General features: G+C 46.0%; 1 protein-coding gene across 2 annotated transcripts in view; it reads left to right on the top strand.

Moving 5' to 3' along the window:
- Nucleotides 1–14,738, top strand: part of LOC115614448 (golgin subfamily A member 6-like protein 7) — a 41,966-nt gene extending 27,228 nt beyond the window's left edge. The window contains exons 1-3 of one of the 2 annotated variants that reach the window (XM_030501369.1): nucleotides 10,339–10,418; nucleotides 13,095–13,391; nucleotides 14,511–14,738. In XM_030501369.1, coding sequence (XP_030357229.1) covers nucleotides 10,384–10,418; nucleotides 13,095–13,391; nucleotides 14,511–14,541 — 363 coding nt within the window. In that variant the 5' untranslated portion in view covers nucleotides 10,339–10,383 and the 3' untranslated portion in view covers nucleotides 14,542–14,738. Of the gene's footprint in view, nucleotides 1–10,338; nucleotides 10,419–13,094; nucleotides 13,392–14,510 lie in introns of those variants that run through there. The other variant, XM_030501368.1, reaches the window with a different exon arrangement.
- The last annotated feature ends 1,821 nt before the right edge of the window (nucleotides 14,739–16,559 follow it).

The raw sequence follows: 16,559 nt of genomic DNA on the forward strand, positions 1-16,559 counted from the left end.
CTCCATGACTTGTTTGCTTTCTTCATTCGTTGGTTTTCACTGGAAGGGGAAGATATGGATGGGCTTTGCAGGGTTGCATCCTCCTGGTGCTGCATCCGAGGATAAGCCGTGGGGCTCTGCAAGGGAAGGGGCTGATGCTGTGATGCATAGAGGCCTCTCCTGTCCATGGAAGGTGTATGAGCATGGCATGGGCTGAGCTGCGGAGCACAGTAGGACTCAGCTGGTGATAAGGATCTGTGATGTCCAACCCCACGGCTCCTGACCCAGATATGTTTGCATCCTGACAGCCGTGCTGGCTGAACTGGGCTCCCATTTCTCTCTGCAGTAGTTTCCCTTCGGAAATTCACATCCCAGACTGTGATTTGAATGAATCCTGCTTCCAGCAGACAGAGGCCAACTGTCTCGATGTTATTTTCATCTCACTTCTTGGAAGCGCATGCTCAGGGCAGCAGTTCTGCGCGTTGCAGGCTGTGTATGTACCTGCATGCAGCTCTGCAGGCACTTGATTTCCATTCGAAGGCTGGTTTAAGTTGGTTCTGTTGTCTTTTGCCCACTCCAGGCTGGGCAGAGCAGCTCCGGGTTCCTGGGGTTCCCTTCGCTGCAAGAGCACGCACGTGTGCTTTCTCTTTCACAAGCCACAGTGGTTATGGCCACTGCCTCTGGTCCTGTTGTATCGGTCCCAAATTGAGGAAGGATGACTAACTTAATCACTTGATAGTTTTGATTTCTAAAATTAAACAGCCTGCCACATGTGCAGCACTGTTAGTGTATTTATGCCAGCAGTGAGCAGACAGCGCTGGCCAAGGTGGAGGGGCTTCGCAGCTGCGACTTGTGCTGCTGTTGTGTGGACACAGATGTTTCTTTGCCCTTTTCTTACATTTCCCTTGTAAAAACAAAAGCGCTTGTGCTCATAGAGCTTTCTGGACAAACTCCCAGGCATCGCTTTGTAAACGTGTCCCGATGCTCCTTGGTGTGTGGCTCCAAAGGACGGGTGGAAGGGTTGAGGGACTGGATCAAACCCAGGAGACAGTGCAGCAACCAGAGCTGGAGGCTGCAGCCCCGGTGCTACAGCAGCTGCTCTCCGAAGGATCAGGGGCAGTGAAGGGGATGCAAAATGGGGCTTCCCTTGGGAAACAGTGGGTGCTCTCCCCATGGAGTCACCTTGGAAGCCATGTATGGCCCTGGGGCGCACGTGGTGACACACTGCTCAGGCTGCTGAGTGAAGAAGGGATGCTTTGTAGGAGCTCACTTAGCGCCACACAGATTTATTTGGATTTTAGGAGATTAGAAATCAGAGGAATAAGCAGTGGATAAAAGCCAAGGTGAAATGTGCAGAAGTGGAAGGAGTGGAGCCTCATTCTTTGGGGGAGGACAGGCTGAGGGATGGGATGTTCCGTATTATTTTGGTTCAGGGAACATTCCTCTGTGGTCTTAGACGTGTTACTTTGTTTTCTAGCAGGAAATCTGGCTTGCCTGACAGAAGGATTAGGAGATGGAATGAATATTTAGCACTATCTAAGAATGTTTGGGTGAAATGGAAATATTTTGACATATTAAGTCTGATTTTTACCAACTGACTTGGTGACTGAGACGTGCTGTTGTTTGGGGTTGAGCAAGTGTTGCTGCAAAGCATTAGCAGCCCTGTGTTTTGGTAGGGTTGCATGTACTTGTTGAGTAGGTGGCAGGAGAGGGTTTGGTTTTCATTCAAGTTAGGCTTTTTATTGAAAACAATTTCAATTCTTATTGAAAAGAATCCTTGAGGATTTCTTTCTTGTGGAATAGAACTATACGGATATGGTAAGTGTATGTAATGGAAGCAGAGAGTGTCACTGTCCTGTTGGACAGTGTCCAATTGAGAAACCCATATCGATTAGATCAGAAAAAGCCCCAGATTCTAGACAAGTTTTGTGCCTGCTGCATACTCTAAGGATACATGGATGATCCTGGGGTATGGGGACACCTCAGGTCACCCAGGTGTGTCCCATGCACTTCATAACCCTGTGCACTAACCTGTTCCTTGTCCCTGCAACTTTTGGAGATCATCTTCCGTACCTGAGCATTATTCCAGTGTCTATAAACTGTCTATTGCTAGTTCTTGTTTTACTCTTCTTAAAGCTGCATGAGACTTGCATCCACGGACCAGTTTTTGTTCTGGAATTTCCTCACAACACACAGATTCTTTCAAATTTCATTTCAGAATCTTCCCTCTGGTATTTTTGAGGCTGGTGGGTAATTGCTTTCTCAGTCCTCTTCCTTCTGCTCCTTTACTGGGAGCTAAGGAGGAGGCCTGTTGGACTGCTGGCTGTTGTTTATTAAGCTTGCTTCCTGCAGGGGATTTTCAAGCCCACTGTGGCCGAGGCAGGGAAATGCCTTTGTATGCCCCACCTCTGCTCAGAGGGCAGGAGGCTGGCATACAAAAGCAAACAAATAAACCTTGGGAATAATCCTTTCTTAAAGAGAGACAGAGCAGACTCACAGCATTTGAAGTTTTCTTCCTCAACCAGGAATCAGCATTTCCATGGATTCACAGAACTGCTTTTGTACCTTTTGCAGGCAAAAGGAGCCATTATGATTACTGTTTTGTCTGTGGGTAGTTCTGGGTAAATGACTTAAAATTCCCAGGTTTCAGGATGGGATGGAGCATTGGGAAAGGCAGAGGGATGCTGCTGTGCCAAAGGCAGCAGGGACAGCAGGCAGAGGAGCTGGGTCCTCTCTCTGGCTTGTCACTTTGGGTAGCTCAGCCTCCCTGCTCAGTGTCTGCATCCAAACAGCACTGGGTACCAGTATTATTAGTAATGATATATGATGAATTTTTAACACTTGGAAAGGCTTGAATTTATTTGCAGAGAGCTGCTCTGGGGATGCAAGGGTGGCATCATTCAGTTAACTAACTTTGAGTCCATATTGGACATTTTAAATGGTAAATCTGCAGTGTCAAGGGCCCTGCTGTTAAGGCCAACAGGGCATTTGCCCCTCTCCTCTTTGCTGTGCTCTCTCTGCTTCCTGTCTGAGAGGTGATGTGGGATTTATTGATCCCAGCTTTTAGGACTTGTTCTATTTATGAACCCAGACTGCAGTATAAAGGTACAGGCACCATCTGAAAAGGGAAGATCTATATTAGAATGACAAAGAGAATAAATTAAAGCAGCCTCTCCTCTCTAATGGTCTGCAGGGCCGATGCTACTGGAGGGAATGCCCTGGTGCTGTCTACCTGAATGATGCTTGAAAGTCTCCGGCTTCAGGGGATTTCTCTTGAGCACAATATTGATTTTTGTTACTACATTAAGCTTTTAGCTTTGCAAATCGTTTTCTTTGAGATGATTAATATTGCAATGCGCAGCTTGGGGTGATATAGCTCTGCTGCTCTTGTGTAGGTAACATCTGCAATCTCTTCCTTCTCCCCTTCCTCTGCTGAAGCCCCAGTCAGCCGATGCGCCTGGAGGAGGGTGAGGAGAAGAGGAAGTAACGTGGGGAGCCAGGGTGGCCTCTGAGCTGGGTGAGGAAGAACAATCCTTTGATAAATTGAAGGCAATGGTTTAAGCTTTCTTGGTGGCTGCGAGACTGGGGTGGGGGAGCTGGGGCTGGGCTCCTCCGGGTGGGTTCCTGGTTGTGTAGAATGGATGTGGGGAGGCTGTGGCAGCCCAGTGGGGGCTGAGACCTGTCATCAGTGTGTTTCTTCCTGCTTGAACAAGGAATCCGAGATAAACTCAGTTACCAGGTAAACTCAGACGTTCCCACCTCAAGACTGAAGACAGGTTAAGTGGTGGACTGAGGTTTAAACAAGGTCCCAGGTTTCTCTGCTGTTACAGAGATTAACACAGCTGAGTCAGTAAATCCAGATGGTTATGGTTGTTTCAAATCTCTCCAGCTCCCTGTTTGATGGGAGCTGCTTGCAGACAGGAGCATGTTACTGCAAATGCGGCTATGCTGTTTGAAGCAGCTTATCCATCCATTCCCTGTCTCTTCCCTCTGTCACTCTACCCTTTCCGTGCCCTGCTTTCTAGCCTGGCTTCCTGCTTTCAGGGCTGTCCCTCACCCCAGGGGTGCAGGAGAGATACTGCAACATAGGTATATGCTGCAAAACTGTTGTCCTGTGCCAAAGATTGCAGAGGCACCCACCAGGATGCCCAGGCAGGGAGGGGATTATCCACAGTGGGAATGGTTTCCTCTTGCACTTGTGGGGAGAAGAGGTCAGTACCAGCCCTTTTGCTCTGGAGGGGCTGACTTGCCTCTTAGCTGTTTCTATTTGCTGTTGCCTGTTTCTCAACCCCTTTAAGGGGGTCTCTCCCAACCCAAACCAGTCTGTGATTTAGTTGTTAATATTTAGTTCGCTATCATATCTCCATCCAGACAGCTCAGACAAGAGGCAATTGGTCTCATCACTAGAAAGTTCCTCAGGTTTGCTGACATGTGCTTGAGACGTGATGAGCCTCCTGCCTCAGCAAGCAGCAGGGAAAAGTCGTCTTTCCCGCGGCCTTTCCCCCGCTCCTCCCCCCTAGTCCATTGGTGTGTCAAAACCCCGAGTTTTGTGTAAAGTTGTTAAATAAGCTTCTAGGCAAAATAAAAGATCAAAAGGGGTCTAATTAGCTGCAGTCTGCTCAGGAATTGTGGATGTTCACCTAGTTTTATAAATTGACACTTTTAACATTAGAACTCAAAGCAAAAAACGATGTAATTATTCCCTTTTTTGAAGCTTAGGTTTAATGTCTATTGAAAACTGGGTACTTCTATGGCATCTCAAGATGCTTTATTCTATCACGTCTGGAGCAAGTAATTTTTCATTTTGGATTGTAATGTGGTATAAGTGATAAGGGTCTGATTCAGAAAGCTCCCCCCTCCACCGGCAGCCTGATGAGAAAGTTTCATAGTCACATCATAATAACCCTGAAGATAATCTATGGTGTGAGTCTTTGTGAAGCTGCTTGCTTTAATACAAGGGAAAGAGTGAGATTTTTTGAGCTCTTAGTTAGGGTGCCCGAACCTGGCTTGTCATCACAGGATTTCTACTTCTTTTTATATCTTTTACCAGACAGAGGATGCCAAAAGTATATTTCTCCTACAACCTTTCTGGGCTGCAATCATGTCTCTGGGAGTACTTCAGGTCTAATTTAAATCTCAGAGAAGGTAGCAGGTAGTGGAATGGAGAACATCTGGTGGTTAAAGCAAAGGAGGACTGAGAGATAGATGAGTTTTACTATAAATTTTTCAGTTTTGTTCTGATACGACCTGATCATGTGTCTTGTTTCCCAGTCACTGATCATTTGGACATACCATGTATGATTCACTTTCACATGTTAAACCTCACTACATTGACCTCAGTAACCTAGAGCAGCACGGATAGATGGGGAGGTCATCACGAAGTTGTGTTAGAGCTGGACGGGTTATGAATTTTATTTATGCTGGGCAGGACAGACAGGCTCCATTTAGAACCAGAGGCTGATGGTGCTGGCATTTCCCTAATGCATAGGAAGTCCTGGTGCCTGTCCTAAAGACCTTACCACCCATAAAGAGAAATGGCAAATACAGGATTTGTGTGAGGGTGGCTGCAGGAAGGGGTCAGTCCCTCAGTGAACTTTAATTGTTTTGGGGATGTTTATTTGAAAGTTGATGCAAATGGAGGTGGGTTTCTTTCATCTGAGATTCTCAGGAGAACTGTCTTCTATAATTTCAACTGCTCCCTGGCTTGTGTCAGACGTACCGTGAGTGGGGTGTCCCCAGGGATTTGGCATAGCCCAGATTTTAGCTGGGCTGGAGGGGAAGTGTGGCAGGATTTATGCATCAGAACAGGGCTTGCAGTAAAGAAATTTTTATTGGCATCTTTTATATTGTCCTAATTAGAAAGTTTCAATTCCTGATGATCCTGCTGGGCATAGGTTCAAGGTTTCATTTGCACTTGGCTCAGCTCAGATGCTGGAGGAAACTTCCATGATGGGAGACAGATCCTTTTCCTTCAAAACCATAATTTCTCAATAGACAGTAGGATTGGATTAGAGCTTCCTTTAAGGATCCAGTAGGGATTTGCTTGTATTTTTCCAACTCTGCTTCTCTGATGTGGTGTGGTGATTAGAGGAGAGATTTTGAGGTGTCCCTCAGGTTCTGAGAGTGGTGTGGCTACTTGCTTTTGTGGATTCTCCAGTAATCAGAGCTCACTGAATGAAAAGCTTGGTACGTACATGTACTATTGATTCATAAAGGTTTTCCTCAGAGAACAGTGTTCATTCTTCATTACTCCTAAACTATTTTATTGTCTAACTAGTAAATAGACATTGCTTTCTAACCCTGAGACAGCTGCTCTCTGGAAAAGGGTCAGTTATTCTTTCTTTGTGCATACTCTATATGGACTTTGCTGCCATACAGCGTGTTTATGGTCCAAGGCCTTTCCCGTTTGCTACTTAGCAAGATGCTCAGAGGCTTTGGTGGGAAGAGATAGAGTCCAAAAGCAGCTCTGAGAGCTACTGCAGTTTGATGCAAGGAGCGGGTGATACAATTTGGTGGCTGATGTAACATAAAGCTGCTTTTGTTAAGGAGGTACTGAAGGGAAATTTTAGTCTCTGTCCCACCCCAAGCAAGCAGAGGTGGGTGTTCTGTCTGGCTGTACGTTGGGTCGAGATCTTGACCTCTAGTGAACAGACAAATATTGTGGAGCTGCTCCACAGCAGCTCCGTGCTCTGGGCTTGTTGCTGGGAGGGTTTATGTCATGCAGAGCATCACTCCTGGGAAGCGGAGCTTGGACAGAGCAGCTTGCATCTGGCTCTCATACTGCCAGGATGGTCATTAAATAACACTTCAGTGTTTTAGAGCTCAGTGGTTTTGTTTAAGTATTAAATAAAGATTTTCATTTAAGGGAATTTAGCTTAAGCATCTGGTGCATGGCAGATGTAAGAGTACTGGAAGTCTGCAGAATTACCAAAATGCATCAGAGAATGGAAGTCCTTACAATTTCATAAACTATACAAGATAAAGTAGCTGGACTAATAGGTTTGTAATCTGTAACTGTGGTACGTAAATGTGTGCATATGTTAGAGGTGGGAACCCAGCACTTCCACCAGAATACACAGCTGCTGTCTGAGGTGACAAAGTGATACGCTTTTTGGCTTTTGCTTCGTCTTTCCTGGGTTGCTTATACCAACCTGCCTACTCTAAATGCCTCCTTTAGAAGTATATGAATTTTCCCTTTTTTTCCCACTCTTCAGGAACATGCAAGCCTTGTAAATTCCAGGCACTATTTAACCCTTTAGAAAGTCACCTATATTGGCTGATACGCTGTACAGCTGCCCCTCGAATCCACTGTATTGCCTCTAGGTAACGCCTGGTGCCTCAGTGCCAATCCAAAAATTCCCAGAGTGTACATCACATAAAGAGAGAAATTCTTATCTGAACATGGAGTTGTAAGTACACATTAAAGAGTTGGATTAGATGGGTTATTATATGTGTTATTACTAGGTTTTGATGACCTACAAACTAGGGCATTAATCATATAATTATGTTACTTATGATTACCTATAAGTGCTCTCTCTTCAAATGGCCATTGCAAATTTGATCTTTCCTCTGCTGAAGTGACCTGTCAGCTGCTCATAGTGATTCATTAAATATGTTGCAACTGAGCTATAATCATCACTAGTTTTACAGAACGCATCCAAACCAAGGATAACAATTTTTGTTTTCACTGAAGCAAGCAGTCATGGGTGTTGGTGTGTGTCTTCCTCACCAAGAGAGATCTTGGTCCTAAAGCTCACTTCCAATGTTTTTGGTTCTTGGGAGTTTCTTTGGAGTTTTCCAGAATCAGAAAGCCTCATGAGCAACAGATCAACATGCAGAAACCAGAAATTGGTAGAATAATATTAACTTCTATAATTTCTTTTTTATAAACTCTATTTCAGATTACTTTCCTATGACCATTTTGTTTACAGAAGCATTCATCAGAGCTCTGGGTTTTCATTTCCTTTCAACTGGCAAATTTTGGAATCAGACAAGATGCATCTCTGCTGCTTGGCAAGGTTCATAGGTAAAGATAATGTCTTTTATTAGACAAACTAGTATGGCTTAGGCAAACTTTGAGGCATATGAGCCCTTCAAGTCTGAAATAGAAGCTTTCAGTGCTAAGCACGTGCTGAATAAGCAGCTACTTGGGGTGTAGTTAGATACATGTCAATTAGACCATCTCGGGGGCAAGGGAAAGATAGTGAGTACAGGTTTCTCTAGGTCATAACACTGACTACAAAATATTGCTAGATTATTTGTAAGCATCATCTGGGACACAGATGAAAGGTGGCAGAATTTTATGAGGAAGAGTCATTCTGTGTCTTAGGTGTGGGAGAGATGTGTTTCTCTTGAATGATCTGCTAGCAACATACGAACATGAAAGTTCCTATTTCATGCTTAGGAGTGTGTGTCCTCCAGAAATGACTCAATGTGCTTCACATTTTCTTCCCTTTTAATCTCTGCAGGCTTTTGCAGGAACCTCAGAAAATGACTTTTACAGCCTTTTCTGCTCTGACACAGGCAGAATAATCTTCAGCATGGAAGCTGAAACCCTGTCCTGGGGTAGCAAGTCCATGGAGAAGGTCACATACAACTGACAATGCTGAGCTAGTGAGATCTGCTGTTCTGGTTTTGTCAATGATTACCAGGGCCTGACAAAGGCTCTACCATGAGCATTGTGGTAACTTCTTAAAGTTGATTGGGAGCTATTAAAGAGTGATAAAAATCAGATATTTCTGACCATGGTGATCAAAGGAGGAATTCAGTGATACTACAATAGGTGCTTGGAGTTCTCTGGGCATTGCCATCGGTATTGTTTAATGACCCAAGTGCTATGGCTATGTTGGGTAAATAGCAGCTTTGACAGGTATAGAGAAAAGTTCTTAGGAGACGGGAATTTCAGAGCAACAACATAACTCACTTGCAAACTGTCCTTGAACACTGGTGATTGTCATATTGTAGCTGTCAGCCAGGAGGTTGAGCCCACTTGCAGAATCCTGATTTATTCAGAATCCTGCATATTTCCTCTCTCAGGTTTCATACACATTAGTTGTGGTCTAAAGGCAACAGTTCCATGAGCTGAGCTGTTGAGGGTTTCTTTCTGGCTGGTGTCAGGTGAACTTTGCCTAATAGGACTCTGAAATTGTCCTCTTTTAAGAACAAGGGTAATTTAATGCTCCTTCCCTACCTATAGGAATATGCTGGTTTGGGAGCACAAATCCTCCACTCTGCCACGCTGAAAGACAGGACAGCCAGTGCTAGTCAGTTGGGAGGCTCAGTGCATGCGAAGCGCTATGCTGAGAGCTTGGTAAGAGGAGCACCAAGTCCCTGGCAACACAGAACAGGTTTGCTTGTCCCGTGTTGTCTTTCACCCAAAACTTATGGGCATCCTCACACTGCTTGGTGTGTGGAGCAGTGCCAGGGGGATGTTGTCTTGCTACATCTCAGCCTGAATCCCCCAAACCTGCCACACGTTGGAACTGTGTGAATCTCCTTCTTGTTGCTGCTGAACAGCAACCAGCAATTTCCCAGGCATCGAGAACATGTGTGTAGTATTGAGTCATTTCTTTGGGGCTATTGTTTAAGTCTTCAAACCATGGGAGGAAACCGGGAGCCTGTTTAGATGTCACTAAAGGTCACTGGCTATTTTTACAGATTATGTTAAAGAAAACCCAAACTGCACAAAAAGAATATTCAGATTCTGGAGTCAGGACTTTGAAAAGTAATTTTGCTGTGAAACTGTCACAGATCAGTATGGATCACATGCACGCTGAGTTTTCAGGGGCTCATGGCTTGGCCAAAGGTGTATTACTCTCCCATTAACGAATAATTCCTTGGCACCGTTGTGACCTTCCTAACATATCTAAAGCAGTGCTCTGAGCTATAGCACTGAGACTGCTCTACCCAACACTTGCAAGAGGTATCAGTTGTTTGGGTTTTTGGGTTTTTTTAACTTGGGTAAAAGGTTTTCCTGTAGTGGATGAACTGCATTAGCTGAAATTTTCATCCCCAATGCCAGCCAGGGCAGCATGGAAAGCTTTAATTCAAAAGATTAAAGTCTGTCAACTCTAAGCAACCAGAGACTTATAATAGTGAGTTTTGTCCAGTGTGGTTGGGCTATTGAAGGGAAATGGTTTTTTCTGTCTGTTTTGGTTTTGATGTCATTCCATCAAACATTTAATTGGGAGACACAGCATTAGCTTCAAACCCATTTTGAAGCAATAAGCATTAGTCAGACATAAACAAATGGCTGGGGGCAACTGCATGAGTGCCAAGTGGTGGGAGAGATGTTAACAAGGGGCTTTGCAAACTGCTTCCCTGAATGAATGAAGTTGCTGCAGAGCAGAAAGCAGAGCTCGCTCAGCCAGGGCTCTGGTGAGGGGAGCAGGGCTCCTGCAGCACATGGGAGGCTCCTACATCTCCCAGTCTCGAGCAAGGTATGCGAGTGCTCAGGAAAAGCAGGTTGGGAATGCTTTTGGTGTGCATTGGAGTGATCTGGGCAGGGATGTGATGGACTTTTGATAATGTGGCACAGCTGAGCCGTTGCTGGATCCAAAAGCCTGTCAGCCTGCTCTCCTGGGGACAGCAGGGGGGATATTCTGGTGGTCCAGAGGTGATTTAGGAGGTTAAACTGGAGCTTATGAGGGTAAATTGGCTGTGTGGGACTTGCTCAAGGTCTTAGAGCAGAGCTGAAGGTTCATTCCCAGGTCCGTGGTCCCACCACTGGAACAGGCTGCCCAGAATTACTTGGGAATATGTTTGGTTTTAATCTTTGCACTGTTCTCCTTGCTAAGGTGCCTGGAATTTATCTCCAAAACATTTTGGAGGGGAAATGTGATCATAAAGCGAGAGCTCTGGGCTATGCATGCTGCTTTTCAGGCTCCTAATGTCTTTGAAAGGGGGAAGTGTTACAAACCTGCCTCCTTTGGTTTCTGACAGGGAGAGTAATTTTAAAAAAAACAACAAAAACCAACAAACCATTTTAATCCCTTCCACTGACTTCATGTCAGCTTCAGCCTAACTCAGCCCACATTGCAGGAGTTTCGGGAGGCGTTTTATGTTTGTTAAAATGGATTTGGGTCTTTATTGCTTTCACGACTATATCACTAACTGGGGCCAGAGCCTTGTCCTGACTGACATGTGCAGTGGATAGAGAATTCCTGCCCTTGGTGGCATGACGGAGAAAGCTGCTGGACCCTGGGTAAGGATTGCTGAGCAAACTATGTGCCCAGCCTTCTGCAGCAGGGCTGAGCCTTCAGTTCCTGTCCAGCTCCTTACACAAAACCCTGTGCTTCCTCTCCTGTATCTCTGGAGCCTCATAAGACCCTTCCTCTTCCCAGCATATCGCATTGCAGCTGACTGGCAGGGAATTGCCACTCCTGAGTCTGACCTTGTTGTTTTCCCAAGCAGAAGGAAAAGGCTTGAAGTTCCCAGTTCCTGCGGTCACCGGCTGGCCCAGCGAGCTCATATCTGCCCTGTTGAGAGACATCCTCGGCAGGGGAGGGCATGAGCACAGCCGAGGAGCGCCCGTGTCGGGCAGGCATCATGCCTGCCTTCACCAGGCTGATGGGAACAGACAGGGACAAAGGTAAAGCTTGTGGCATGAAAAGGCTGCTTGTTGCAGCGTTTCATGGCCAGTGAGCATGACCAGCCTTCAGGGCTAATTACCAAAGGAGAGAGAAGTATGTTCTTGTCAGCAGACCTGCAGGGTTACTATTTAATGAAGCAGATATGCAGGTAGCTTGTTCAGTGGCATGAGCAAGTGACTGACTTGTGTCCACAAGGACGTAGGTGTGCGTGGCGGGGTGCTTCAGGTAGCTTTCAACCCCTGGTCTTCTCCCTAAGTGTACTTGGGCACAATTCTTCTCTTAGCAGTGGTGACTTGCAGCCTGCATTCCTCTTCTCCAGTTTTTCCTCTCTGCATTCTCAGTTTTCCTGTTCCCTCTTTCTCTGTCATGTTCCCCTTTTTCCTACCCCAGAACATCTCATCTAATCCATCCCATCCTTTCGTAGCTTTCCACCTTATTCTTCCTCCCCTTTTTCAATTCCTGATGCTAACTGGCATTGAACAGCGGTGTCATCACTGTTTCATCAGGCCAGCCCCAGCTCCCTGCTCGTGGTTTGTGGAGCATGTGTGAGCTGGGAACAGCCAGTATCCTTGTGTGCTTGCATCAGGGTCCCCTGCAGATAGCAGTTGCTCAGCACATCTGACAAGTGTTACTTGTCCTTTTCTTGGGACTGCCCATGGAGGTGTGCAGGGGGTTGGTGAGCTCAGCCAAGCCCTGGTGTTGTGCTGGCAGGGTTACAGCCAGTGTGAGGATGCCTCCATGCTACAGGAATCCCTTTGTATCACTGTGTCATCGTATGCCCAAAAGTTAGTTGCGTGTTAAGCCAGTGCCTGCTCTGGGCTCTGTGGGAGACATGAGACAAAACTTGGAATTAATCAAACAATTTTTTTTTTTTTTTGCCCAAATTAGTGGGTTTAGGCAGACTCAATGGCTCTTTCTGACTCCTAAACTTGTATTCATACCCCTAAACTGAGTTAATACTCAGTTTACTCCATCCAGTATCACCTCTCAGACTTGTCCTGACTTCTAGACTGGCGGAGACTGGCCTGCTATTGGGGATGTCCCTTAGGCTCTTTTTGTAGGAGGTTGACCAGAGTAGGACATTTTGAAAAAACATGTTTGACTTGTATGTTCCCTGGAATTTGTGACATTTTCTCTGCACAGAATACATTTAATTTTTTTTTTCCTGCGATATTAAGGAAATATATCTTGGGAAAGAGCCAGCCTTCCTTTTATTCTCCTCTTTGTCTCTGAATGCTACAAAAACCACCTGATATGAGGCACTGAAGATGTTTTGGTGTACAGTCATGTGCTGGGTCTCAGTTCAGTCTGTCACTCACAGGAGGACATGGGGCTGGGATGCGAGAGGCAAAGCTGTGCTACCACATGGATGCTCTGGGTCCCAGCCCTGTGCTCTGTGTTTCTACAGAAGTGACAGGCTATGGAAAGCAGCCCTTGCTGGCACCAGGTCCTGTTACCAGTCCACTTGTAGTGATGCTAGGGAATGCACTTGTGCTGCTTTAAACTCTCAATTTTTACCAACAGGATCCAGGCCAGCGCTCTGACTCTGCTGGTGACCTTGCAGGGGACATGGAACCACTGGCTGTCACAGCACCAGAGGGAGCAGAGGAGGATGCAACAGCATCATCAGCTGAGGTGGAAGGAGGGGACAAAGCAGCTGCAAGAGGGGATGTGGAAAGCCCAAAGGGAACAGGGCCGGGTGGAAAAGGTCCTCAAGGAGCAGCAGCAATTGTGGCGGAAACATCAGAATACCCAGAGGCAGAAGTTGCTGCAGCGTGTGCCCGAGCAGCAGAAAGGATGGCAGTGTCACAAGCAGCCAAGGTGTTGCAATCAGCAATAGCTGAGGTAGACACCCCACAGCACCGGATTCCCCCAGATGCATCCTCCCCTTGGCCAAGCTCACAGACACCCAGTGGCCTGGGAGGCTGCAGCTGCAGCACCTTCACCCTCACCCTCTGAATGCCTCAGGTGGATGGGACCATATTTCTGCTCAGCCTCGAGCTATGGGGAGAGATCTTCAATGTGGAAAATTTGAAAGCAATCAAAAAAAAAAAAAAAAAATCCCTGAAATTCCTGCTGAGAGTTTGTGCTCTTTTCCCATCTGGTTTCCCTCTGTCTTTCAGATGAGCTTTTTTTCATGGTAGTGGGCACTTTATCACGCCTGGTGTAGTTAAGGTTACAAAGCACTCTCCATTACAGCCCAGCTGGCCACATGCTCATCCTGCTCCAAAGCATTCATATTTGGGGATCAAAAAAGGTCCACGCGTGGTGTTTACTCAGACGAGAATTTTTATTTGACATTTGAGCAATAATGTCTTGTGTGGTTCGTGCGCTCGCTGAGGTGATAAATGCACCTTTCCCATTTGGAAAACCTGTCTGTTAACATTGATGATGTGGTGATGGATTTTCAGCAGGGCTGGGATTTGGGTTTGCCAGGGCTCGGTGCCCACTCCGAGCACCACATTGTCAGATGTGTTTGGCACCCAGCAGCTCCCCGTTGGGTCTGAGGGCCTTGGACATATTTGTTCCCATGTGTGGAGCTCTTTTGAAAAGCTGCCTGCCTGCAACACTACTGAGTGTGCACCTTCTGCTCACAGGGAAATCTGGATCTCATCTCCCCAGGCTCCGATTTCATTTTGGTTTGCAGGGTGAGCTTGTTGCTAGCACTGTTTCCTGGGCCCCAGAGCTGTCCTGAGTACATGGTGTTGCTGGAAGATAATCTTCTTTTAACTTATCCCCCAGTTTTGGGCTCAGGAAAGGCTCTTCAGTGTGTGTTTGAGTTTCAGTGTGGTTTTATGTCTTGTGGAGGTTGGCTGGATTTAGGCACAGCCAAACAATTCTCTAAAGCAGCCTGTGAAAGGACCTTTATTTTTATATATCAGCAGCTTACTTTCTAGCGACTTTCCCGGCACTCATGTATCTATTCTCTTGACTTTTCAGCTCAAAGAGAAGAGGAGCAGCATGTGGCTAAAGCCGAAGAATACCACTCAGCAGCAGGAAGAGGACTCTGTGGAAAAGGGAAAGGTGAAATGAAGGAGAGGTGGTGTTCTGGACCATACCTCGTGGGGAGCAGGTACCCTGGGACCATGACAGCTCCTCAAATGCAATAGGTCTGCTGGTTACATCTCTTTTGTGACTGCCTATGTTATTAAAAATAAAGATATGCCATATTCCACACACAGTTCAGGGTCTTTCAAAGGCCCTTGTCTCCTGGTTTTATGAAATGGCAGCTCTGCACCTCTTCCCCAAAGATTACCTCTAGAGCAAAGTGTGCTGTTCATGCTGGAATATGTGCTACTGGCATGAAACTGTAGAAAAAAGAAATACTGTTTATGTGGGCTCAAGTTTGTGTGTCTGTAGGCCAAGAGATGGTCATGGGAGCACAGCTAATGTCAATTGGTTTCACATCCCAACAGGGCAGGTGCAGGCACTAGTCTGTCCGCTTGCTCCAGCTCTGATGGGTGTTTCTTGCCTACATGGCAATGGTAGGTACCATCTCTTTTTTTCTTATTTCTTTTCTAATTCTGCTTATTCGTCTGGAGCAGGGAATGAGGAAGGTCTCTCCAACCACAGTGATAATGGTGAAATGTGGGACAGAATTCGTCCAGAAGAAAATCAAGAAATGGGAAACAACATCTCCAGAACACAGTGGTGGACTTGCCAGCGTGAATGACATTCCCCAGGCAGTGCAGGATGATCTGTGAAAGAAGCTCCTAGTTTTTGAGAGGAAAAACATTGTTTGTTGTTTTTTCAGCCTCTGAGGTATAGGTAAGTCTGTGTTATAGTAAGAGCTGGTAATGGGCACCCAGAAGTGGTGGCATGTTGGTGGCAGTTGTGGCATCATATGGAGACGTTCTGTGTGTGAAATGTGGGGACAGACCCCTGATATAACGGCAGGGGAGGGCGTTGGGGATCTGCTGCCTGGTGATGAAGGTCTCCCTGCATCTCCCCCTCGGGAACCGTGCCCTTATGTCACAGCAAAGTCGAGGGGTTTGGTGCAAGGCCTGGGTCCTGCAGCACACCCAGCATCCAGTGCACTTCTGCTGGCTTCTTCCTGTGTCTAGTGGCAGGGTGGGGAGGAGAGAGGAGGGAAGAACAGCAGCGTCTGATTAAAACTCAGCCCCCCTGGCCCTAGATCTGAGGAGGCAGAGCCCGCCCTCCCTTCCCTTACCATAATTTTATTTTATTACAAAAAGAGCCCGTATTAAAAAAGCTCATGATTATGTTTTCTGTTCACCAAGACTTTTCCTGTATTCGACCTTTGGATAACCTCCAAGGCTTGCAAACATTTGAAAGGAGTAAAGGAGCTCATTTTATTGCAGGGCCTCAGCATACATTCTTTCCAGCCTATCTTTAACATCAGTTGACAAGAATTATATAATTGCAGTCTGTGATCCCTTTAAGGTTAAAATGTATTCGTTTTCCCTCAAAGAACACTTCAGGTTTCAGAGCTAAATGTAGACTTTTTTTTCCTTCCCATCTGGATTATTCTGTAAAAAGCTGTTTTCTCTTAAACTGGCAAATCTCATTCCACCAAGTTGCGTGGATTTATTTTTTACTGTGGTTTTAAGCTCACATGTTAACAAGTAGAAGAAATAGCCTCCAAATCCCAACCTGTGTTTCCCATTCCATTGGAAAATTAGTGGGTTACAGAGAACACGCAAGGGGAATTATACTCCTTAGGTGGAATCAAATAAAATTTCAACATACTGGTTTAATCAAATTAGTGTCTAATGCTAATTGATAGGCAGCCTGGAGATGGACAGGTAGCTGGATTGGATTTGATCTTGCATTTCAGGGGCATGACATAATCTGCTGGGCCAGGAAGGAATTTCTGGTTTCCTATCGGAATGGCATCTGCCACCATGTTATAGGAAGCCATGGACATTGGATACTGGGATAGGAGTTGGGGAATGATGCCAAGAAACAAGTCTGAAGATAATACCTGGAATTTAAAAAATGACTTAGGTGTTGCCACAGTGACATTCT

This window comes from Strigops habroptila, chromosome 11, assembly GCF_004027225.2.
Source record: "Strigops habroptila isolate Jane chromosome 11, bStrHab1.2.pri, whole genome shotgun sequence".
NCBI classification, from domain to species: Eukaryota; Metazoa; Chordata; class Aves; order Psittaciformes; family Psittacidae; genus Strigops; species Strigops habroptila.